We start from the raw sequence: 24,857 nt of genomic DNA, 5'->3' as shown, positions 1-24,857 counted from the left end.
GAGACAGAGGACCCTTCAAGGCACAGTTTCCTTTAAGGAGCTGGCCACTGGGATTGGACCATGCTCCATGAGAAAATGGACAACACAAATTAGACTTGATATTTCTCCTTCTTCTTCCTCCTCCTCCTCCTCCTCCTCCTCCTCCTCCTCCTCTTCTTCTTCTTCTTCTTCTTCTCCTTCTCTCCTTCTTCCTGCTTCCATTTTGGGGGAGGACACAAGGATGGAAGGTGGACCTGGGAGGACTTAGAAGTGAATATGATGGGGTCAACAGAGAATCTGCTTTCATTTCCCAAGCCATTGAACACAATTATGTAATATTATCAGGCTCGCTGGGCAGTGGTGGTGCATGCCTCTAATCCCAGTACTTGGGAGGCAGAGGCAGGTGGATCTCCGTGAGTTCAAGACCAGCCTGGACTAGAATGTGGGTTCCAGAACAGAAACCTTGTCTCGAAAAACAAAACAAACAAACAAACAAACAAACAAAGTCAGATCATGTGGTCAGGAGGGGAGTTGTCACTCAACAGAGCAGCATGAAAAGAAACAATGAAGCAAGCATATGAAGTGTGACATTCTAAAGTTTCCTTTTTGCTGGCTCTAGTGTGTCACTGTTAAAGCTTCTGTTACATCTCAAATCTGAAATGTCTCCTACAGGCTCACTGCTGGTGGCCCTGTTTTGGAGCCTGTGTACAGTTAAGGAGGCGGGACCTAGCACACAGAAGTAGGTCACTAGGGGGCAAGGCCTTGGGGATGTGTTATCACTGCCTGCTTCCCATCTCACCCTCTGCTCTCCTACCTGCTGTGAGGTGAAGAGTCTCCACCCTGGGCCACCAACACTGTGAACTGAGTCACCCCACCACACATTCCCCAAGAAGATGGCCCCCAACCCTCTAAATTCTGAACAACATAAATCTTCCCTCCACTAGGAATTTTGTCACAATAAGGACAAGGTAGCTAATGCATAAATTTTGTTTTGTTACAGATGAAGCAGTTCAGTGACTGCAATTTATTCTTGCCTTAGAAAGTACACACAACCTCCTACAACTTACTTAGGAGTCAGCGTCTTTTTCTTTTTCTTCTTCTTCTTCTTCTTCTTCTTCTTCTTCTTCTTCTTCTCTAAGCTCATCTCTCACCAACTTTCCTTTTTTTTTTTTTTCCTCTGGTGGTTTCAGTTCACAAGCCACAAGCCTTTCATCGCCTAGTTAGATTAGCTTCTGGGTAGGTTTTCTTTGTTCCTCTTAACTGGCCACATCAGCCCATCTGTCCTTCTGCTCTCACTGTGATGCCACTTCCCCTGGAAGCAACCATCCCTCCCCAGAGCTTGTATCTATCTTGCTGGCCTTGAACTCACAGAGATCTGTCTGACTCTACCTCCTGGACTGAAGGGATTATAGGTGCACCGCTGTGCCCATTTTTTTTTTTTTTTTTTTTTTGCCATATTTTTTTTAACTCTCAAGAACTTTTACAATGATTGCAAACATTTCTTCGTGGACCTGTTTAATAATCTGCCTGGGGTCACTATCTCCTTGTTGCCTATTGTTTTCTTTTTTCTTTGTTTTTTTAAGACAGAGTTTCTCTGCGTAGCTGGGCTGTCCTGGATTCACTTTGTAGACCAGGCTGGCCTCGAACTCAGATGGATCCACCTGCGTCTGCCTCCTGAGTGCTGGGATTAAAGGCAGCTGCCCACTGTTTCTAAGGTCTTCTCATAGTGATTGACAGCCATCTGTGGGACATAAGAGTGAATTATGGCTCTCTCTCTTACCCGTCTTACTCTTCCCCTCTTTTCTTCTTACTCTTCCTGTCTCTGTCTCTCTCTGGGGTACCTCTCTCCTTTTCCTTCTCCCCCCAGGTTCATTTAATAAACTCCAGATAGCTTTAAAAAAGAAAAGAAAAGAGTGAATCATGGCCAGGCATGGTGGCACACACCTTTAATCCTGGAACTCCAGAGGCAAACAGATCTCTGTGAGTTCAAGACCAGCCTGGTCTACAAAGTGAACCCAGGACAGTCAAAGGTACACAGAGAAACCCTGTCTCAAAAAACAAAAACAAACGTGAATCATGAATCAGCAGGAACAAAATAATCTCAAGGAAGCAAGGTGTGGTCTTGCACATCTACAATAGCAGCACTCAGGAGGCAGAGGTAGGAGGATTGTGAGGTTGTGGTCAGTCTCAGCGATACATGAAGACCCTGTCTCGCTGGGCATGGTAGAGTAGGCCTTTAATCCCCGCACTTAAGAGGCAGAAGCCGGTGAATCTCTGTAAGTTCCAGGCTAGCCTGGTCTACAAAGCGAGTTCAGGACAGCCAGGACTACAAGAGAAACTCTGTCTGGAAAACAAAACAAAACAAGACCATATCTACAAAAAAAGCTTTTTGTTTTTTTGTTTTTGTTTTTGTTTTGTTTTGTTTTGTTTTTGAGACAGGGTTTCTCTGTGTAGCCTTGGCTGTCCTGGACTCACTTTGTAGACCAGGCTGGCCTCGAACTCACAATGATCCGCCTGCCTCTGCCTCCCGAGTGCTGGGATTAAAGGCGTGCGCCACCATGCCCGGCCCAAAAAAAGCTTTTACAACATTAAGAAAATATGTGTGAAGGCAGGCAAGGTGGCACATGCCTTTAACCCCAGCACTCAGGAGGCAGTGACAGGTAGATCTATGTCAGTTTGAGGCCAGCCTGGTCTACAAAGTAAGTCCAGGACAGCCAAGGTTACACAGAGAAACCCTGTCTTGAAAAACCAGAAGAAAAAAAAAATAAAGAAAGAAAGAAAAGAAAAACAAAATATGTGTGCAATTGTTATGAGTATTCACACACATTTTTAAAATTTTAATTTCTTTGGGGGAAGAGGTGTTGAGACAGGTCTCTCTGTGTGGCCCTGTCTGTCCTAGACTCACTTTGTAGATCAGATTGGCCTTGAACTCACAGAGATCCGCCTGCCTCTGCCTCCCGAGTGCTGGGATTAAAGGCGTGCGCCACCACCGCCCGGCTAATTTAATTTCTTTAGACAGGACTTTTCTACGCAGTCTTGGCTGTCTTGGACAGTCTTACTATATGGACCATGCTGGTTGCAAACTCAAGAGATCCTCCTGCCTCTGCTTCCCAGGTGCTGAGATTAAAGGCGTGCACCACCATGCCGGGCTTTATATATTTGTTTGTTTGTTTATGTGCACTGTGTGTGTATTAGTGCTTTGCCTGCCTGTTTTCCTGTGTGATACCTTCACGCAGTGCCTGAGGAGGTCAGAAGCCAGTATCATATCCTCTAGAACTGGAGTTGCAGACGCTTGTGAGAGGACATGTGTACACACATGTTTTAAGGGGTCTAGTTTTGGTGCTTGAGGGTGTAGCTAGGTTTGTAAAGTGCTTGCTTAGCATGCACACAGCCCTGGGTTTCATCCTCAGAGACACACAAAACCAGGCATGGTAGAGCATGCTGTAATCCTAGCGCTTGGGCAATAAGGGCAGGAGAGTCAGAAGCTCAGGTCCTCCTTGATAGAGATGCTTGCCCAGCATCCACAAAGTCCAGGTTTTGATCTAGCGCTTTATTTTGTAATTCTTTTTTTTTATTGTTATTTATGTATTCTATGCATGTGCATGCCAGAAGAGGCCATTAGATCTCATTCTAGATCCCATTTTCCCATGTGGTGGCTGGGAATTGAACTCAAGACCTCTGAAAGAGCAGGCAGAGCTCTCAGCCACTGAGCCATCTCTCCAGCCCTGATCTGGTCTTTAGCACTTAGCAGTTTATAAACCAGGCTTGGTTTTTCTCCTCCCTCCCTTCCTTCCTCCTTCCCTCCATCTGTTCCTTCCTTCTTTCCTTCTCTCCTTCTTCTTTCCTGTCTTCCATGCTGACTGAGACACTGCCTTGGTCATTTCCTCGTTGCTATGACAAACACCTAAGAAAAACAATTTAAAAGGAGGAGAGAGTCATTTGACTTATAATTTGGGGGTTTAACTTAAGGTCAGGGGTTGCATTGCTTTGGGCCTGAGGGGGAGACAGACTACATGGCTGGCGGAGGCCGGGAAGCACAGAGAGAGATGGAGAAGAGCCTCGGATATGCACCAGCACACTTCCTGCCTCCAGTCAGGTTCTCCCTATAATGCTTCACTTCCCAGTAATACCATCAAATAGAAGTGAGTCCAATCTGTCCGATCCTTCCTCACACCATCGCGTTTGGTTTTTGTTGTTGTTATTTTGGTTTTTTTTTTTTTTTGGTTTCTCGAGTCTGAGTTTTTCTGTGTAGCCATGGCTGTTCTGGAACTTGCTCTGTAGACCAGGCTGGCCTCAAACTCACAAAGATACACCTGCCTCTGCCTCCCAAATGCTGGGATTAAAGACACGCCCCACACCATCGTGTCTCAATAACAGCATCCACCAGCCAGGCACCATGCCTTCAGCACATGAGTTTTTCAGGGTTCATGGTCAGCCATAAAAGACAGCTTCCTGTCCCATAGTCCCTGTATCCAATGCTTGTCAAATCATGAAGATTGTCTCTTAGAGAATGGCTTTCCTAGCCAGGCATGGTGGCGCACCCCTTTAGTCCCAGCACTTGGGAAGCAGAGGCAGGGGGATCTCTGAGTTCAGGCCAATGTGGTCTACAAAGTGAGTCTAGGACAGCCAAGGGTACACAGAGAACCCCTGTTTTGGATAGAAAGAAAGAAAGAAAGAAAGAAAGAAAGAAAGAAAGAAAGGGACAGGAACAGAACCAAAAGAAGAGGTGCAGAGCTGCCTTTGTAATGGGACAATCTATTAGACTGTAGGCAGATTAGTATAATGGTCATCTGCATGCTAGAGAGAAACTGGAAGCCTTAGACAAAGGGCAACTAGGAATGCAACCCACCAGCCTCTGCCTCCCGAGTGCTGGGGTTAAAGGCATGCACCACCACGCCCCATGAAGGGGAGTTCTTAATGACTAACTGAATTAAATCTATAGCCTTGTCTCCTAACACTTGTTGATTCTCTGTAAACATTTAAATGTTATAAATTTGCCATGTCGTTGTTACTCTTCAGAAACATTTACTATGTATTCCTTTCCTGAGGCTCAAATTCAAATCACGGGTGCTATTTTAAAGGAAAAATCTAGTCAGGCATTGTGACATGCCTGTAATCTCAGAACTCAGGAAGAAGAGGCAGGCAGATCTCTGTGAGTTCAAGGCCAGCCTGGTCTACAAAGCGAGTCCAGGATAGCCAAGGCTACACACAGAGACCCTGTCTTGAAAAACCAAAAATAGAAAAGAAAAACAAAAACAAACAAACTAAAAAAGATTAAAGGAAAAGTCATTTAATCGTGGCATTGCTTGTTAGCCACCCAGTAGCTGTACTTGTCTTTGTTTTCTACTTACTATTGTACATTTGGGAATTTGTACTAAGGCTTTGAAAGGAGTACATGTAAAATCTCTCTCTCTCTCTCTCTCTCTCTCTCTCTCTCTCTCTCTCTCTCTCTCTCTCTCTCTCTGTGTGTGTGTGTGTGTGTGTGTATCTGTCTCTCTTCCTCCGCCCCTATCTTTCAGAGGAAAGTTAATGTTTTAACAACATTTGTTGTTTTACAGATCTAATTCTTATGTCAGGCTTAGATGCCTGAGCATGCCCAGTGATCTCTAATTTGAAGACCTTGCTTACATTATCTCCATTTCCTAGTGCTACATAAATAACAACCCCAAAGCCTAGTGGCTGAAAACAATAAGTTATTTGTAGGATTCTGAGAGCAGACCTTGTCTCTGTGTCGGGATGCCTCCAAGATGGCGGACTGACACAGCAGCCCACAGTCAGGAAGCAGAGATGAAGCCCTGGGGTTCTAATTTCCTGCATCTAGGCCTCTCCAGGTAACTGCCTGGACTTTCCATTATGAAGAGGCCCAGTTCCAGGGGGAAGGAAATAGAAGCTGCCAAGATTTTAGAATGCCTGGCCTCACAATTCCCAGAATGCCCCTTCCTCTACATCCAATTGGGCAAAGTGCTTACAGATCCAGTGCAGCTCCAAGGAGAAAACATGTAAGCGCCTTTTCTCTTTATCAAAAATAATATGTATATTATACTTTTTATTTATGTGTATTGTGTGCACCATGTGTGGGCAGGTGTTTGTAGAATTTGGAGTCCTGGGAGTGGAGTTACACGTGCTTGTGAGTTTGATGTGGGTGCTGGGAACTGAACCCATGTGCTTAGCAAGTGCTCTATATTGCTGAGCTGTCTTTTGAGCCTCCAAATTCCCTCTTGATGGCGTGTGTGTGTGTGTGTGTGTGTGTGTGTGTGTGTGTACACTAAGATGAAAGACTAGCTACCACTATTCATTCTCTGATCACAGTGAATGTCCTTCTCATATGAAAACTACATTTACCTCCTCCCCTAAGACATCAATGTAGCTATTTCTATCATAAACCAGTTTGTAGTCTATGCCAGGAATGAGAAAACCACAGCCCCACAGCCAAGTCCATCCTGTGGCTTATTTTTAATACAGCCCCTGGGACAAAAAATGGCTTTTATGTTTGTTAAAGCATTGTTAAAAACTAAGAAGACTATACCATAGGGGTTACACATATGTCCTGTAAAACCCAAAACTATTCACTCTCTTCCTACACAGGAAACATTCACCAATCCCAAATCTAAAGTGTCATCTACGTCAGGTCCCAGCACAAACACGGCTCCTTGCTGTGGTTCCCTGACTCAGACGCCACTCTGTGAACTATGCCCTAAGATTTCTGTTTGCAGATGCAGGAGCCAGGGAGCCACGCATGACCAGACTGCTTGACTGGAAGAAGGAGGAGGAACTGAAAAGACATACCTTGTCTCCATTCATTCAATATCAAAAAATACAATAAGGGTGAAAAACACTTAATAGAAGCTTTTTTTTTTCCTAGCTGGGTATAGTGGCACACGCCTTTAATCCCAGCACTCAGGAGGCAGAGGCAGGCAGATCGCTGTGAGTTTGAGGCCAGCCTGGTCTACAAAGGAGTAGCCAGGACAGTCAAGGCTAATGCCTTGACTCGAATAAAATATATATAAAAAATAATTTGGGGGCTGGAGAGATGGCTCAGAGGTTAAGAGCACTGGCTGCTCTTCCAAAGGTCTTGAGTTCAATTCCCAGCAACCACATGGTGGCTCACAACCATCTATAATGAGATCTGGTGCCCTCTTCTGGTACAAAACACTGTATACATAATAAATAAATAAAACTTAAATAAAATAATTTGTTGGCCTGGCATGGTGGTGCACACTTTTAATCTTAAGACTTGGGAGGCTGAGGCAGGAGGATCACTGTGAGTTTGAGGCCAGACTGGTCTACAAAGTGACTCTAGGATAGCCAAAGCTACACAGAGAAACCCTGTCTCGGAAAAACCAAAAATAAAATAATTTATTTCCTTTTTTTGTTTTGTTTTATTTTGATTTTGGTTTTTGAGACAGTGTTTCTTTGTGTAATAGCTCTGCCTCTCCTGGAACTCACTATGTGGACCAGGCTGACCGCAAACTCACAGAGATCCTCCTGCCTCTGGCTCCTGATTGCTAGGTTTAAAGGCGTGCGCCACCATGCCCAGCTAATACTCTATTTCTTTTTATTTTATGTTCATGTGTTTTGCCTTCATGTATGTCTGTGTGAGGGAGTTGGATCCTGGAGTTACAGACAATTGTGAGCTGCCATGTGGGTGCTGGGAATTGAACCCAGGTCCTCTGGAAGAGCAGTCAGTGCCATCTCTCTCGTTCCTCATTTCTTCTTTTCTTTCTTTTTAAAAAAAGATTTATTTATGTATATGAGTATTGCATCTGTATGTGCACCTGTATGCGAGAAGGGGGTATCAGATCCCATTAAAGATGGTTGTGAACCATCATATGGATGTTGGGAATTGAACTTAGGACCTCTAGAGGAGCAGCCAATGCTCTTAACTGCTGAGCCATCTCCCCAGTCCACTTAATATAAATTTTAATGAAGGAAAAAAAAAAAGAGTTGAGCATGTGACGCATGCATATAAATCATGCATGTAGTGATGCACGTTTGTAATCTCAGCACTTAGGAACCTGAAGTAGCAGATCTGTGCTGGGGCTGGGGAGTTGGGGAGAAAAGGGGGAAAGATGTGGAAGGAACTAGGCCCCGGGAATTCTGGGAATTCTGCAACCCAGCTAGTGCAGGAATGTCAGGTCCTTGCTGAGGCCACGCCTGCTCTTCGGAACGATTTTCAGTGGTTCTTCATCTTCTTTGTCTTCTTTCCCTTTGGAAACAGCCAATAATTTGCAGGTTCTTCCTGGCTGTAATGGTGGGCTCTGAAGCCGCTTCTTATTATGAACAGTCTCTATTCCAGTGTGCACTCAGCTTATAGAGATCCTTAAAAATACGGGTGGTGGGGGGGCTGGAGAGATGGCTCAGAGGTTAAGGGCACAGTCTGCTCTTCCAGAGGTCCTGAGTTCAACTCCCAGCAACCACATGGTGGCTCACAACCATTTATAATGTAATCTGGTGCCCTCTTTAGGCATGCAAGTGTACATGCAGACAGAGATCTGTATACATAATAAATAAATAAATAAATAAATCCTTAAAAAAATATATGGGCAGCGGTGGTAGCTCACACATTTAATCCCAGCACTCAGAAGGCAGAGGCAGGTAGATCTCTGAATTTGAGGCTAGCCTGGTCTACAGAGTGAGTAGACATTACTGCCTAGTAGACAAGGGATGTATGTGGCCATGTTTTGGTCAGTGATGGACCACATGGATGACTGGGGTCTGATAATAGCATATCACTGTGGACACTGTAGCTGCATGTTTATATAGTGACTAAATCACCTATAGATGCACTTGACAGGATGTATGGCTGTTGTATGTAACTCAACTACCACCTTAAACCTTTTTTTTTGTTTTTGTTTTTTGAGACAGGATTTCTTTGTAGCCTTGGCTATCCCGCATTCACTTTGTAGACCAGGCTGGCCACAAACTCACAGCAATCCACCTGCCTCTGCCTCCCAAGTGCTGGGATTACAGTCGTGCACCACTGTGCCCGGCTCCACCTTAAACCTGTTAAGGTAGCAACTCACCTAGGTCTACCTAACAGGTTACCTCACAACTTGATTCATAGGCTGGGCATGGTGGCGCACGCCTGTAATCCCAGCACTCGGGAGGCAGAGGCAGGTGGATCACTGTGAGTTCGAGGCCAGCCTGGTCTACAAAGTGAGTCCAGGACAGCCAAGGCTACACAGAGAAACCCTGTCTCGAAAAACCAAAACAAAAAACTCCTTGATTCATAGATCTCAGGTTCAATTAGTAAGGAGTGTAGGCTGCTTGCCTGGATCCATCCACCTCAGGTCACCAAGGTTGACAACTAAGTGTCAGCCAGCCTGTGGGTGGCCTTGACTTAGTCATTCCTCCTACTGTTAGCCCCACAAACTTCACTTCTATCCCACGTGTGAAATATGTTCATCCTGTTTCATCCCAACAGCATGTAAAGTCTTCCGTGATTCACCCCAGCATCAGCTCTAAAGTCTGAGGTACCCTGTATATACCCTCTAAGTCAGATAATGCAAATTTCTCCAGGTACGATCCATCCTGAGGCAAAATTCCAATCTACGTGCAGGCCTGTAAAACTGGGCAAATTATGTGCTTCTAAACTACAATAAAGACAGGCGTGGTGGCGCATGCCTTTAATCCCAGCACTCGGGAGACAGAGGCAGTGGGATCGTTGTGAGTTTGAGGCCAGCCTGGTCTACAAAGCGAGTCCAGGACAGCCAAGGCTACACAGAGAAACTCTGTCTCAAAAAACGGAAAAAGAAAAACTTAAGGAAAAAAAAAAATCCCAGCACTCGAGAGGCGAAGGCAAGTGGATTGCTGTGAGTTTGTGGCCAGCCTGGTCTACAAAGTGAATCCGGGACAGCCAAGGCTACAAAGAAACCCTGTCTCAAAACAAAAACAAAACAAAAGAAAACAAAACAAACAAACAAAAAAACCCAAGAGAGAAAGGATGGATGAAAAGGATGATGGATCCCAAGCAAATTCAAATACCAAATGCTATTATGGTTTAATCACCTTGCTGGGAACAGATGCAGCTCAGCCAGGAATGCCGTTGTCTGGAATGCATGGATCACTCAGTTCAATCCCCAGTACCACAGAAAGTGGGCGTGTGACATATACTCCCACAGCACTCAGGAGGAGGCAGGCAGATCAGGAGAAGGCCCTGTTCTTGGCTACATGCAGTGTTCAAAGCTAGCCTGGGCTACAGGAGACCTTATCTCAAGAATGGTATAGTAGCTGGGTGTGGTAGCACCTCGAGGAAGCAGGTGAATTTCTGTGAGTTCAAGGCCAGCCTGGTTTACACAGTGAATTCCAAACCGAAAATGAAATAGAGAACAAGAATTCTATGGGATGGTAGTCCAGCTCGCTGGACACCCTGGGGTTTCATCTGTTCAGCCCTGGGGAGCCCATCCAAGAGACTTCCTGCAAGGGCCCATCAGCTAGCTCCATCAGGGCTCCTCCCAGCACAGACTGCTTCATCCCCCAGCCATGTGTGAGAAGCAGCTCTGATGACCTGTGAACTGCCTTTGGCATCTTTCTTCCTTTTATTTTTATATAGTTTTGGTTTTGTTCTGTTCTGTTTTGTTTTGTTTTGTTTTGAGATGAGGTTTCTCTGTGTAGCCCTGGCTGGAACTCACCCTGTAGACCAGGCTGGCCTAGAACTCAGAGATCCACCTGCCTCTGCTGGGATTAAAGTCATCCACCACCACCATCAGCCTTTTTACTTAATTTTCCTTTATTTATATTTTATGTTTGTTTGTTTGTTTGTTTGAGACAGGTTCTCACTATACAGTCCTGCTTGGCCTGAACTCACCATGCAGACAAAGCTGGCTTTTCACATGCCTCTACCTGCTAGGATTAAAGGTGGGTGCAACCATGCCAAACCCTATGTTTGTTTTTGTTGTTGTTTGTTTTGGGAGACAGGGCCTCTCTACTAAAGCTGGAGCTCGCCAGTTGCTAAATCTACAGGCCAGCCGCCTCTGAGGTTCTGCTAGGCCCTGCCCTTCCGAGTTGGCCAGTGCCATGGCTTTAGATAGGTGTGTTTACACACAGCCCTGCCCCCTCAAGTTTACCAAGCATGAATTTTATCCACTCAGCCATCTTTCCAGCTTCACAAAGTACTCTTTCCTCAACACTTGTTTAGAACTCTCTGAAGCTCAGTACCAATCTCATTTTTTCTCTTCTTTCTTTCTTTTTTTGTTTTTTCAAGACAGGGCTTCTCTGTGTAGCCCTGGCTGTCCTGGACTTGCTTTGTAGACCAGGCTAGCGTCGAACTCACATTCATCAGCCTACTTTGCCTCCCAAGTGCTGGGATTACAGGCGTGCGCCACCATGCTAGGCTTTAGGCAACTTCTAGTTCTGAGTCTTGTCATCAGAAGAAGCAAGGAGTGAGAATGTTTTTACTTATTTGTTTGTTGGGCTTTTCTTTCTTTCTTTTGTTTTTGTGTGTTTGTTTGTTTGTTTTTGAGACAGGGTTTCCTCGTGTAGCTTAGTCTGTTCTGGACTCTCTTTGTAGACCAGGCTGGCCTTGAACTCGTAGAGATCCTCCTGCTTCTGCCTCCCAAGTGCTGGGATTACAGGCATGTGCCCCCACTGCCTGGTTCTTGTTTTTTTTTTTTTCAAGACAGGGTTTCTCTGCATAGTCCTGGCTGCACTGCCTGCTCAATGTTTTATTTTAACCCCCACAATTTCTGGCTTAGGTTTCTTCTAAATTCTGACGGAAAAATGGAGCAGTTCATCTTATAGATTCTCTCCTTCTTTTTATATGGAAAAAAGAAAGTTTTGTGGTCCATGGTTTCAAAAGCCCATGATGCCACTGATTTTGAAGCTAGAGAAAATCAGTCTATCTTGGTGGAACTGTGGGGCAGTATAAGCTGCTCTTCTCATGACAATCAAGGAAAAGGAAGAGAATGGTGTCCCACAATTCACTTTGAGAGTCTGTGTGTCCCTAATAAATTGAAATCCCCACTAGACTCAACATTTTGGTCTTAGAACTCTAATTAGATATGGTAAGAAATGAGGAAAAGAACAGACACTAAAGAAATGATGATAGACACACGATATAAACACAGAAAAGCAGGGGTCAGGCAGGCTGTATGCTCTCCTGGAGCTGTATCTACCATCTATGCAACCCATGTTTATTATGATAAGCATAGCACATGAGAAGCGCAGGGGCTGGCTAGTATTGGTAGGAGGTCTCTGTGGGCCTGAAGGCTCGGGCTGCAAATCTTCTGGAGAAGAGAGCCATAGCTGCTGGTTTTTATACACACTAATCAATTATCCTCATATACTCTTGGCCTGGAAACTAAGATATAAACATATGGCTCTCAACCCCTCATCCCAGCCCTGGCGTTCAAAGGCTTGACAGTCCATCTCATAGTTCAAGAGCTCTTTCCTGTAAGAGTTTCTAAGGTCTCTAGCCAGGTGGTGGTGGCGCACGCCTTTAATCTTAGCACTCGGGAGGCAGAGGCAGGCAGATCTCTGAGTTCAAGGCCAGCCTGGTCTACAAAGCGAGTCCAGGACAGCCAGGGCTACACAGAGAAACCCTGTCTCAAAAAACAGAACAAGGGCTGGAGAGATGGCTCAGCGGTTAAGAGCGCTGCCTGCTCTTCCAAAGGTCATGAGTTCAATTCCCAGCAACCACATGGTGGCTCACAACCATCTGTAATGAGATCTGGTGCCCTCTTCTGGCCTGCAGGTGTACATGCAGGCAAAACATTGTATACATAATAAATAAATAAATCTTAAAAAAAAAAACAGAACAAAACAAACAAACAAAACCAAAAATCAGAACCAAACAAACAAAAAACCAAAAACCAAAACAAAAAAGCCAAACAACAACAACAAAGAGTTTCCAAGGTCTCAACTGTTCCAGTGTTGCTCTGAAATCCAAGTCCAAAATCTCTTACAAGACTCATCATAGGGCCGGGCGTGGTGGCGGACGCCTTTAATCCCAGCACTCGGGAGGCAGAGATAGGCGGATCACTGTGAGTTCGAGGCCAGCCTGGACTACAAAGCGAGTCCAGGACAGCCAAGACTACACAGAGAAACCCTGTCTCGAAAAAACCAAAAAAAAAAAAAAAAAAAAAAAAAGAAAAAAAAGAAAAAAGACTCATCATAAACTCAGCTATGAACATTGGTCCAGAGGGAGAGTCCATCACTGTGAGGCAGATATGGCACCAGGCAGGGCAGGCGTAGTGGCGGGAGCAGTGGGGGGGGGGGGGGGAGGCACTGACCACATTTCATCTGCACACAGGAAGTAGAGAGAGTTTACTTTGTCTCTCTTGGAGGAACAGTATAAGGATCTCAAAGAAGCCCTTCACGAAAGCTTTAAAATACAGAAGAAAGAAATTGAGAAAGGCATTGGGAGATAGAAAGATAGCCCATGTTCATGGATTGGCAGAATTAATACTGTAAAAACTGCTGTATTACCAAAAATGATCAGCAGATTCAATGATATTCCCCAATACAATGATATTCTTCACAGAAGTAAAAAGAAAAAAAAGTTCTAAAATTCATATTAAAGAGTTAGGTTGGAGCCACGCTTGGTGACACACACCTTTCATCCCAGCACTTGGGAGGCAGAGGCAGGCAGATCTTCATGAGTTCAAGGCCAGCCTGGTCTACAAAATGAGTCCAGGTCAGCCAGGGCTATTACAGAGAGAAAGCCTGTCTCAAAGAAACAAACCGCTGGGCATGGTGGCACATCCCTTTAATCCCAGCATTCGGAGGCAGAGGCAGGAGGATTGCTGTGAGTTCAAGGCCAGCCTGGTCTACAAAGTGAGTCCAGGCCAGCCAAGGCTAACACAGAGAGACCCTGTCTTGAAAGACAGAAAGAAAAAAGGAAAATAAATGCCGGTAAAGATGGGTAAGGTGGAGAACATCCCTATACATTGTTGGTGAAACTGTAAACTAGAGTAATCTCTATGGAAATCAACACAAGAGGGGCTCAAGCTACCATATGCTTGAGCTATCACACTCCTGGGTGCCTCTATCTATTGGAAGCTAAATCAGCAAAGGACAAAAGTACAGGAGCATCTACTCTTAGGCAGTATTGTTCACAAGTCAACCCATGGGACCAGCTTGGCTGGCCATTCGTAGGTAATAAGATAAAGGAAATGTGATATACATAAAACAAAGGTTTGTATTATTATTATTACTATTATTATTATTTTGTGTTTTCGACACAGGGTTACTCTGTGTAGGCCTGACTGTCCTGAAACTTGCTCTGTAGACCAGGTTGACCTCAAACTCAGAGACATGCCTGTCTCTGACTCCTGAGTTCTGTATTAAAGGTGTGTATCGCCATGCCTGGCTCAGTAAGCTTTTTACTTAACCATAAGTATAAATAAAATTATGTCACTTTCAGGAAAACTGATAGAACCAGAGATCACCATATAAAGTAAAATAGGCCAAATATTACAAAAGATAAAAATTGCATATTTTTGCTGTATATAAAATCTACTTTTTTTTTTTTAAAGAAGACATGAAAACAGAAGGGGAATTCTTTGAGAAGAGGAAAGAGATCACCTTTTTTGGGGTGTGTGTGGCAGATGGGCATGGGGAGGAAGGTTAATGGACGGTGAGAGCAACCAAAGTCCATAAGATACAGGCATGAAAATGTTATAGCATAACTCCATCCTTTTATTAAAATGCATATATACTAAAAATGTAGAAAATACTCAGGAGGCAGAGCGGGCAAATCTCTGTGAGTTTGAGGCCAGCCTGTTCTATACAGTGAGTTCTAGGTCCCTCAGATCTAGACAGTGAGACTTGGTCTCAAAACAAAGATGTAGAGAACAAGCAAATGAAACCTTTCAAGGCAGGCGTGGTGGCACACGCCTTTAATTCCAGTCCTCGGGAGGGAGGCAGAGGCAGGCGGATCTCTTGTGAGTTCGAGGCCAGCCTGGTCTATGAAGGGAGTCCAGGACAGCCAGGGCTATTACAAAGAGAAACCCTGTCTCGAAAAACCAAACAAAAACAAACCAACAACAAAAATCCAAACAAAACCCAAAACAAAACCTTTCAGGTCGTGGGTACAGCTGAGGAGTGGAAATGCTCACTTCACATGTGTGAGCTAGATTTTTCCTCTGATAAACAAACAAACAAACCAACCCACCGGATCTAAAGATGCTCACAGCTAGCTGCACATGCTCATCAGGCAGTTCTCCTCTTCTGTGTGACTGCAAGCTCATTTAACTAATTGGGTTTTGTTTTGTTTTCAGCATCTGAATCAGGTGCAGCTTGCAGACTAACAGTCTGTCCTTGAGTAGTGTTTTTTGCTGAGGCCTCAAGATAGAAACTTCTTCCACCCTACCCCTCACCCAGTGCCACCCCAAAGCCCTAATTTGCCTTGGTTTTGTTTTACAGCAGGACCCCCTTGTGGATATGCAATTATATTTCTTTGTTTAACGCTGTTTTAAAACTCACCTAAGTCCTAGTGTATAATACAAGAGCACTTGCTTTTTTATATATAATTACTAACGCTTTTGTAATATAGGCAGCATGTGCTGGAGAAAGCGTATCTTTTTTTTTTTTCCAGGTGGCATCAACTGGGACCAGCTCACCTGGGGCTGGAGGACTCACTTTCAAGATGATATGTTCATCCAGGTTGGCCAATTGATACTAGCCCTCTCTGCTGAGAATCTGACTGGAGCTGCAGGCTGGGAGCCTAATTTTCTTCCTTGTCTGGTCTAGCCTATGGCTGCTTATGTTTCTTGAAACAAGTGAAAGGATTTTGGAACTGTGGGTAAAAAGCAGGAGAGGCTGTACGAGTGTAAATACTTTTTTTTTTTTTTTTTAATTTCAAGACAGGGTTTCTCTGTGTAGCCCTGGCTGTCCTGGACTCGCTTTGTAGACGAGGCTGGGCTTGACCACACAGCAATCCACCTGTCTCTGCCTCCCTCCTGAGTGCTGGAATTAGGCATGCGCCACCATGCCCGGCTCGTAAATACATTTAACACCACCAAACTGTGCATTTAAATGGCTAACGTGGTAAACTTCATGTGTCTTTTGCCACTATTAAAAAAAAAAAGAAAAGAAAAGAAAAAAATAAAGTGGCAGCAAATCGCGGAAGAGTTGAGTTGTCAAGGATGAAAAAAAGCCAGCAAAACAGCTGTTGGTTCAAAAACTTCGCATCGACAAAGGTAGCAATCACAGCACACACGTCTGCAGCCTCCTGCTGCACAGATACACAACTCCGCGCGGGGCAAACAGCCCCCAAACAGACCTTCAATGCCTGCAAGTCCCAGAGACAAACGTTTAAGACATAATTATAGGTTTGGGTTTCTTACAGCTCAAAAAGACCGCTGCCAGCCTAACAGTGGCGAGTAATGAAAACTACAGGTGCACACAGTATTTCCCTTCCAACCTGGTATGCAACCTTGCAGGCCAGGCAGAAATATGGCAGAGCAGCGGGCAGGTGAGAGGGCAAACGTCTCCTGGTCAATAGCCCAATTTTCCCGGGATATAAACTCCCCTTTGTTGCCTTATAATTCTTGGTATGCCTGGCAACTATCAGCTCCCATGCAGCCCTCACCATTGAAATAGTAAATAAGTCATAGAGATCACCACGTCGAGCCTGGCTGAATCGATAACTCACGCCTTTTCTCCCTCCCTCCCTCCCTCCTCCCCTGTCCTCTTCTCTTTACAGATGCAAGTGTTTCATAAATAAATAGTGGGCGTCTGTTTACAGATTTTCCTTGGGTTTTATTGTGGTTTTTCTTCCAAATAAGTTCACACACAGTTCCTTTACTGAAAGGATAGAAAATGAAATCCCTTCCTTCCAGGGGTATTGTCTCAGCCTCATTCCTTGGCTGAGACCCTGGGTCTGCTGTTTCTGACAACTGTATTGCCTGCCGCGTCAATACAATGGCATGCTTCCTACTTTTCATTTCTTTAAATCTCTTTCTTTAGCTGTGCCACCCCCCCACCCAGGCCACACCTTCCAAAAATTAATGCTGACTGTCTAGTGACTATTCTTATACACCTTTAGGATTTTGTTCTTGTATTTTGGAGACAGGGTTTCTCTGCGTAGCCCTGGCTGACCTAAAACTCTGTGGACCTCGAACTCACACATAGGCCTGCCTCTGCCTCCTGAGTGCTGGGATTAAAGGCGTGTACCACCAGTGCCTGGCGTGCTTATTCATTAAAAATGACTGAGTTAGCTGCCTGTAATCCCAACACTAGGGGAGGCAGAGGCAGGCAGATCACTGTGAGTTCGAGGCCAGCCTGGTCTACAATGTGAGTCCAGGGACAGCCAAGGCTACACAGAGAAACCCTGTCTTGAAATACCCCCGCCTTGCCGCCCCCCCTGCCTCTGTCCCCCCTCCCCCCAAAAAAGAAAAAACAAAAATCGAAACAAACAAAAAGACTGAGTTCCTGTTATGTGTGCTTCTGCTGTCTAGATGCTGGAAACACACAATGAAAATGCCAGGTAAGGCTCCTCTCACAGGACTTATTTTTCTTTCCTATACCAGAGACCAGAGTTTGCTAGCTTTTTTTTTAATTATATAGAAGTTGATTAAATGAGCATGGGGTGAGAAGGAAAGGGGAGAGGGTACCACAGAGGGAAACAGAGACAGAGGAAAAGAGTAAGAGAGAGAAGTAGGAGGGAGAGAGGGAGAGAGAGAGGGGGGCGGGGGAGACCGCAAGCGAGCGAGCGAGAGCACCAGGTTGCTAACTTTTTAACAAAAGACAAAGTTCTAGTTTGGCTTCAAGATAAAAGAAAAGGGGAAAAAAAAATCAGGTTCTACATCTGGAACTGAGCCACTGTTTCCGGGTGCGGGAAGGGAGATTCTCCCAGCATACTGAAACCACACAAACCAAATCCACCTTCCTCTAAATGGGTTCCGACTGGAACCATTAAGGGCCAGCTTGTCATTTTTTCTTGGGTCTTTGCCAGACCCCAGCAAAACAATGCGGCTCTGTGGAATGTATTCAGTAACAGGCAAGACTGGGCAGGGAGGGCAAGGGCTAACTCTCCTGGCCGGTGCAGCCACCCAAGCCCACCACGCACGCATTGCTCAGGAAAACATCGCCCCCTGGTGGTTCCTCTTATAACCGAATGAAAAGCAAGGCCGTGCTAAGAGCTGCCAATCAACACAATCAATACAGCAAAACACGGACAAAGTTTCCGATTAACTGTAACTGTGCTTCTGAACTTTTTCTACCGGAGTTCCAAAGGCTCTTGGTTCATTTCCTCCCAGGAAGCACCTTTGTTCCTACAGAGAGCATGTCATTATGACAACAACTTAAAAACATTTTCCTTTAGAAACGTTCTCACATCTCCAGATCCCCTCAAAGAAATCTCGTTTTCTAAAACCAAGTATCACTATGGGTTTTCACCTCACAGCACCTTTAAAAGCAAAAGCAAAATGCTGCGTGTATCTTGCTTTTTATAATTTGAACCAGGATTCAGCGATTATGTTGCCTGGGAGTTGTTTGGGGTATCTTGTCTCCACAACACACCACTTTCAATTGCCTAAAGGCAGGGCTCTTATCTTCAGCTCCCACCCGCCCCGCCCCGCCCCCCACCTCCGCCTCCACCCCACCCCCAACCGCACTTAAAGCAGTGAAGGGTGAGGAATGTCGAGTGGGGGCGGGAGGGAGAAAGAGATAAACAGTTAAACCAAGGCATAAATGAGAAAGCGTGATTGGTGCGGCACGCCAAACTTCCTCGGGGAGCAGGCACAACCCACTGATACGTGGAGGCTTTAAATGTCCGTCCATCCCAGTCATTCTAGTAATCTTACAGGATCTATTGTTGGAAAAGTTCTGTAGGACCAGGAAAATGGAAACTTCCTTAATAGTAATGCTAGCTTCCGTCTATTGTAAACCACAATTGTGCAAGAAGTAAGTGCTAGGAGCGGAAGCTCGCCCCACCTATAATCTCTGAAACCCTGGGAGATTATATATATATATACTCACCAGTGAATATATATATTCATTTCACAGATGAGGAAATGGAAGCTATGCGGTCATCATGGTGTTGGGTAATTGTTTTGATTCTCCAGAGATAAATGTCCTGACCTTTGAGGGGCAGTGAGAGATACTCAGTCAACAAGTATATACTGAGCGCCCACTATGCTCCAGGTAGTCTGCTTAAGTAGTGGTGGGGTGAAAAAGATAAACAGGGCACGGTCTTGTATTCCAGGAAGGGGCTCCCTGAAGAGTGAAGTAAACAAAACGATTCCAGAACAGTCTGGTGCCGGCTGTGCGAGTCTGAACAGGGGCCGCCGGAAGCTTAGAGAGCGATAGCGGGCCAGGGGGGGAAGGCTGGGGTGGTTTCGCTGGACTCGGGTACCCGCAGCGGGGTTGCAAGCCGTGTCCTGCAAAAGCGGGGCTCGGTGGTGGGCTATCCCGCGTGTCTGTCATCTTTCAGCGCGGGAAGGAGCGAGTCTCGGGGCGGGGGTGCTGTCAAAGAGGGTGGGTTTAGGTGCACATCCGTCGCGAAAAAGCAAGCAAACAAAAGTAGCACTTTCCAGCCCCCCCCCCCCCCCAAGTAAAAGGCTTGGCCCCCGCCCCGAGACCCCTCTCCAAGCCCACGCGCACCGGCCTGCCCTGACGCCGATGCTGGGGGGGGGGGTTAGAGAGGGCAATCAGGACCTTCCTCTCCTTGTCCTCAGGGCCTCGTGACCCCAGTGACCCCCATCCCCACCCCAAGCCCAGCAGATCCCTGGGGTCGACCGCTCCGCCCCGCGCCCCTCCTCCCGCGAGGGGCACTCGGTTCCTAGCCTAGTCCCTCTAGGCTGCGGCGGGCTGCGCACGTCCAGGGAGGGCGGAGGGAGGAGGGGAGGGGGAGGGAGGGAAGGGGAGGAGGGAGGAAGGCGAGAGAAAGCGCGCTGCGTGCGGCCCCGCTGCCCAGAGCCTGCCAGCAGCGCGCCCTCGGCGGCTCCCGTCCCAACCGCGCCCGCCGCCTCGCCTCCTCCGCCTCGGCCGCGTCCGGACTCCGGGGCTCACCCGGCCTCTCCGAGGTCCTCCGCCCGCCCCGGCTCCCCGCAGCGCCGCCCGGCTCCAGCCCCGCAGCCCGCCCCGGGGAAGGTAGCAGCGGGCGAGCGCGCCCTCGCCCCCAGCCCTGCGTCCCAGCTCCGCGCGGCGACGAAGGACCGGGAAGATGAACGGCGGCGGCAAAGCCGAGAAGGAGAACACCCCGAGTGAGGCCAACCTTCAGGAGGAGGAGGTACTGAGGGGGGGGGTGGTCCGGCAGCTTGGGGGACGCGGGGCGCACGGGGGTGGGGTGGGGGTGCCACGGGATGCGGCGTCCCGAGGGCGCGGGGCTGGGTCCACGCGCGTCCGCATGCCTCGCGTTATTGCATAACTTTTCAGGACTTTCCCCAGACTTTTGTAAGTAAGAATGCTCAGCTTTGTCTACCCGGGATGTTAAAAGCGGAATCGAGAGCTGACTCCCGGGTGACCTCAGATGATTGGGACCAGGGAGGGTCAGGACTTGGGGTTCTGCGTCCGCAGCTGGAAATTGGTGGGAGGGAGGGAGGCATGGTGAAGGAAGAAACTCTGGGAAAGTTTTCAGTAAGAGTTACTTCCGACCCCAGCTCCCCTCCCAGCCTTTTGGTGTTAAAAGTTCTGGGTGAAATATCTTTTTAGCTGAGACATTTTGGATTAATAGATAACCCATCAGACGCATTCTTCTCTGGTGAGTCGAAGACTCCCGCCGAACCTGGGAGATGTCGAATTTGGGGGGTTGGGGTGTAGAATAACAGGGCCCAGAAGCTTTGAGTTCACCAAAACAAAAGCACATACATGGAGGGTATTTTTATGGGGGGGGGGAAATCACAATTTTTGTGTGGCCCACTCGGAATGATTATTAAAAACGATTCGCGGCTGTGGTGCGTTTCTTACTGGAAACACTGTCTGTGGATGGGAGCGTACGTGGGGCTCATGAATTTTGTCGGTTGTGTGTTGTCCTGTCTTGACCTCACACACCTGCAAGTGGGTTGTCTGGAGTCCCAAGAAATTGTGTTGATCCTTTTAAGGTCTACCAGAGTTGAATAGGCAGAAGCAGAAACTGCCCATCCCAACGGTAACGGAAAAAGTGTTCTTACAGGTAAACTACGTCCTGATAATAGGCAACCCCACCCCAAACGGACTCCAAAGCTGTTAGGATGGTGAGACTATTGAGACACTGTGCAAACTAAAATACCAAGAGTGAAACCTACATCCCTCCGCCCATCTCTGACCTGGTAAAATGGGAACTGTTTAAATGGGGAAGACAGAGGAGACCTAAACGTATGCAAAACAATGCAGATTAAGGTTTTACTCACCACAGACGTTGCCTGTCGCACCCTAAGAGAATTAAAGAAAGCTGAGAAAAAAAAATCGCCTCCCCACTTGGAGAAATTACCTATTTTATCAGCAAGTACTGCGTTGGAAAACTTTGTTTTCCGTTTTATAACAGCCTGGAGCCAGCTGCAAGTTCCGGCAATGTTTTTTGTTTTTTCTTTTTTTCCAGTTTATTTCCTGAGCAGTTAAACTTACTTAAAAACATGATGCCCCTTTGCTTTTTGAGAAATTGCCGGGATCTAGAATGTTTTAATTAATCACCAGTACCCTTTAGCCCTGCTAAAAGATGGATCTTGTGAAACCATCCTTTTCCCTTCATCTAGTTCAGAAAAAGTTGTAAGTGGGGAAGAGCTCATAACAAAAAGTTTTGTCCTTTTAAAGTGATTTTGGAAGATAACAGAACCCCATAGGTGTTTTTTTTTTCTCTTTTCTTTTTTAAGGTTTTGGTAGATAACAATAGATTTGTCTCCAAGTCCCATACCCACTTGACTTAAAATGATGGCAAGTCAGATTTTTCTCTTGGTCTTTTCTTGGCTGAATGCTTCCAGCACTGAGACTCCCTTCTCCTGATGATCTGCTGGAGCGCCCTTGTTGGACCCTGCTGGTGCAGTCATCTGCCGTATCTGCCCTGTTGCACTGTCAGTGTTCTTTGTCAGGTAGAAACAGCACATGTGATTCTAGGACGCCTTAAATCTTTTTTTTTTAATGAAACATTTGTTACTTGAGAAATAAGACTAATAGGAAGATTTCTGGGCTTAGGTTGTGTACTGCTGGGAGTGAGTTTTAGTTACTGAAGTTTTTTTTAGTACTAGGAAGTGGACCCAGGTCCTCAGGTTTGCCAGGCAAGTATTGTATCACTAGATACTTTATACATTTTGTTTGGAAGTAGGGTTTCCCTGGATCAGAGTCAGACTTTGAACTTGTCTTCCTGCCTAAGAGCCCTGGAATTAAAAGTATTTGTCATCACACCTGGGTAGCTAATTTAATAGAAATACAGGGAAAGAAAATTAATGTGAGTGATGCAGGTAATTTTATCATAATTCTCTGTTCTCTGTGTATACTTGGAAAAACTCCTAGGCCTCCCCCCCAATATAACCCTGAAAGCCACAAGTAAAATAAATAGAGTATTTGGTGAGTCCTATTAATGTGCTTGTCGTTAAACAAAACCACAACACTGGACCCATTCCCTGCCCACCCTGTGGATTAGCAGTTTGTTCCTACACATTGAAGAACTTGAAGTGGACTCTAGTAAGCAGAACACACACCCCCATACACACACACACACACACACACACACACACACACACACACACACACACACACACCCCCGAGTATACATACATGAAGGCTAGAGAAGGAAAATAGCTGGTAGCCACTGAACTGAGCTGGAAAATTGAGTCCAGCCATCACTAAGAGAAAACAGTTTATCTCAAGATCACCATGGGGTTTAGAGTTTCTCCTACATTGACAAATTCAAGGCTTTCTTTTTTCCTTCTGCGTTTGATACCAGCTCCTCTTATCATCCAGTCTGTTTTAACCCTGAGCCTGCCTCTAGTGGCTTATTTTGCAATGATGACACTGTTATGCTCATGTGGATACAGTTGTGTAGGGAAAAAAGTCTAGGATGTAGGGAACTGTTTACATCATTCTGAGAAGTTTTTGAGACTCTGCGTAGCTTTGTATAGCACGTAAAACCGAGGGGAGTAATTATATGACTTTTGCAGCTGTGTAAGAGGTAACACATCTGCCGTTCTAGTGTGTTGCTTACGTGTGCTCTTTGCAAGTTTTTTCTGCAAAGACAACCAGTTGCCAGTCTTAACTGGGACCTGCGATTTGGAAGGGGTTTGTATGTATGCGCAGAGTACTGGATTATTCCTTACATCATTTTTACAATGAAAGTAATAAAGTCATTCTGGCAAGAGGAGTGGACCTTGAGAAGCCAACTTTAGCTGCATAGCTCTGCTGTCAAAAACGGAAGTTCTTAGCTGAGTGTGTTGATGAGTCCTTCATTTTGTAAGGCAGAGCCAGGTGGATTTGTGTGAGTCTGAGGCCAGCCTGGTCTACATAGCAGGTTCTAGCCCAGTTAGGGCTATGTAATGAGACACTGTCTCAACAGTTTTTATAATGTATCTCCAATTATATCATCAGGTTTTATTAAAGTTAATAAATATGTAACTAATTAACTCATAATTTGTCATAGTTAACCATCATTAGTAAATTTTTGTTTGTTTGTTTTTTGTTTGTTTTTTCAAGACAGGTTTCTCAGTAACAGCCCTGGATATCCCAGCTTCACTTTGTAGACTGGGCTGGCCTTGAACTCACAGAAATCCACCAGCCTCTGCCTCCCAAGTGCTGTGATTAAAGGCGTGTGCTACCATTTCCGGCCCGGTAAATTTTAATGTATTCAAACATAATAGACTCTGCTTTTTTGTTGTTGTTGTTGTTGTTGTTTGTTTTTTGAGACAGGGTTTCTCTGTGTACACTTGCTTTGTAGATAGACCAGGCTGGTCTTGAACTCACAGCGATCCACCTGCCTCTGCCTCTCCAGTGCTGGGATTAAAGGCGTAGGCTTCCTGTCTTACAGAACCTATTGTTGAGTAAATTTTTTTTTTTGAAGTGCAGTAAACATGTCATTTTGTATTTTTATTTCTTCATGTCATTGGGTGTTCCTTAGGTGGATCACCTTATGTTGAAGCAGTTTCAAGTGCATCTCAGTTCTAGGAAAACAATCTAAAGACTAATGAAATCGGAGAAGCAAGAGTTGGCAGCGTGGCAGCATTGATTGACACGTTTGGCAGAAATTACATATAAAGTCAGATCTTAAGCGGGTTATCCAATTTTTACCTCAGGCCTTTCAGAGTGCTCAGTATTCTGCCAAAGCACTGGATTGGGCTGTAAGTGTTTTTTTTTTTTTTTTTTTTAAACGGTTGGTTTAGGGAAAAGGCCGTGTCAATGATATGGTCACCTCAGGCCCTGGTTGAACATTGAGATTACTTGACATGGCTTCTGGAAGGACCAGGGTGGTTGTGGACAGTTTAGCCTATCGTTGCAAACCAAATCTAATACGGCAGACATGTTTCAGTCATAGACTAGGTCCTGGCGACAGCTTTGCATGGAAATGTGACCTCATGGTAGAGTGGTGCCCAAGAGCACCGCCAGTATGGCGTGCACTTCAGGTTACGTTCGCCAGGAGTGGTTTTCCAGTTTCTGTGATCAGCTGGGAGGCTCTTGCAGTGCTCGGTTTGCAGTGCTCGGTTTGCAGTGCTCTCGGTTTGCAGTGCTCCGGCTCCATCCTTTGGTTGAGACAGAGGCTTCTTTGGAGATATTTTCTGACAGTGTTTGTAGAGGATCCTGTTTTCTGCTATATCTAGTGTTAGTGCTGAGCCAGTAAGCTGGGAACATGGTAACAATGGTAGAGATTAGGGCCGAGGTTCTGAGAGGTTTTGGCAGGAAGCATCAAAACGTGTTCTGGCCCTTTGATTTAATTACCTGTATTGTTAAGAATTTACTCTAAGGAAATAGGGTGGACTAAAGACCTCTCTCCAGGAGTCATTATTGCAGTCATGAATGGTGAAAGTTCACAGAAA

The 24,857-nt window shown here is 45.8% G+C and overlaps 1 protein-coding gene and 1 long non-coding RNA gene across 6 annotated transcripts in view; both read left to right on the top strand.

The window, feature by feature from the left end:
• The first annotated feature begins 6,692 nt into the window (after window positions 1–6,692).
• Window positions 6,693–15,617, top strand: LOC311585310. Its single transcript, XR_014775189.1, has 3 exons — window positions 6,693–6,804; window positions 10,751–10,836; window positions 15,515–15,617. It is a non-coding gene; the product is annotated as an uncharacterized lncRNA (long non-coding RNA).
• Window positions 15,618–19,821: 4,204 nt separating this feature from the next.
• Window positions 19,822–24,857, top strand: part of RBPMS (RNA binding protein, mRNA processing factor) — a 153,192-nt gene continuing 148,156 nt past the window's right edge. Inside the window, exon 1 of one of the 5 annotated variants that reach the window (XM_084760378.1) lies at window positions 19,822–20,152. In XM_084760378.1, the coding sequence (XP_084616504.1) occupies window positions 20,087–20,152 (66 nt within the window). In that variant the 5' untranslated portion in view covers window positions 19,822–20,086. The remainder of the gene's footprint in view (window positions 20,153–24,857) is intronic. The other 4 variants (XM_084760379.1, XM_084760377.1, XM_084760380.1 and 1 more) reach the window with 4 other exon arrangements.

Source organism: Acomys minous, assembly GCF_964271855.1.
Source record: "Acomys minous genome assembly, chromosome: 15".
Taxonomy (NCBI): Eukaryota; Metazoa; Chordata; class Mammalia; order Rodentia; family Muridae; genus Acomys; species Acomys minous.
This window is presented reverse-complemented; position numbering and strand designations above follow the sequence as displayed.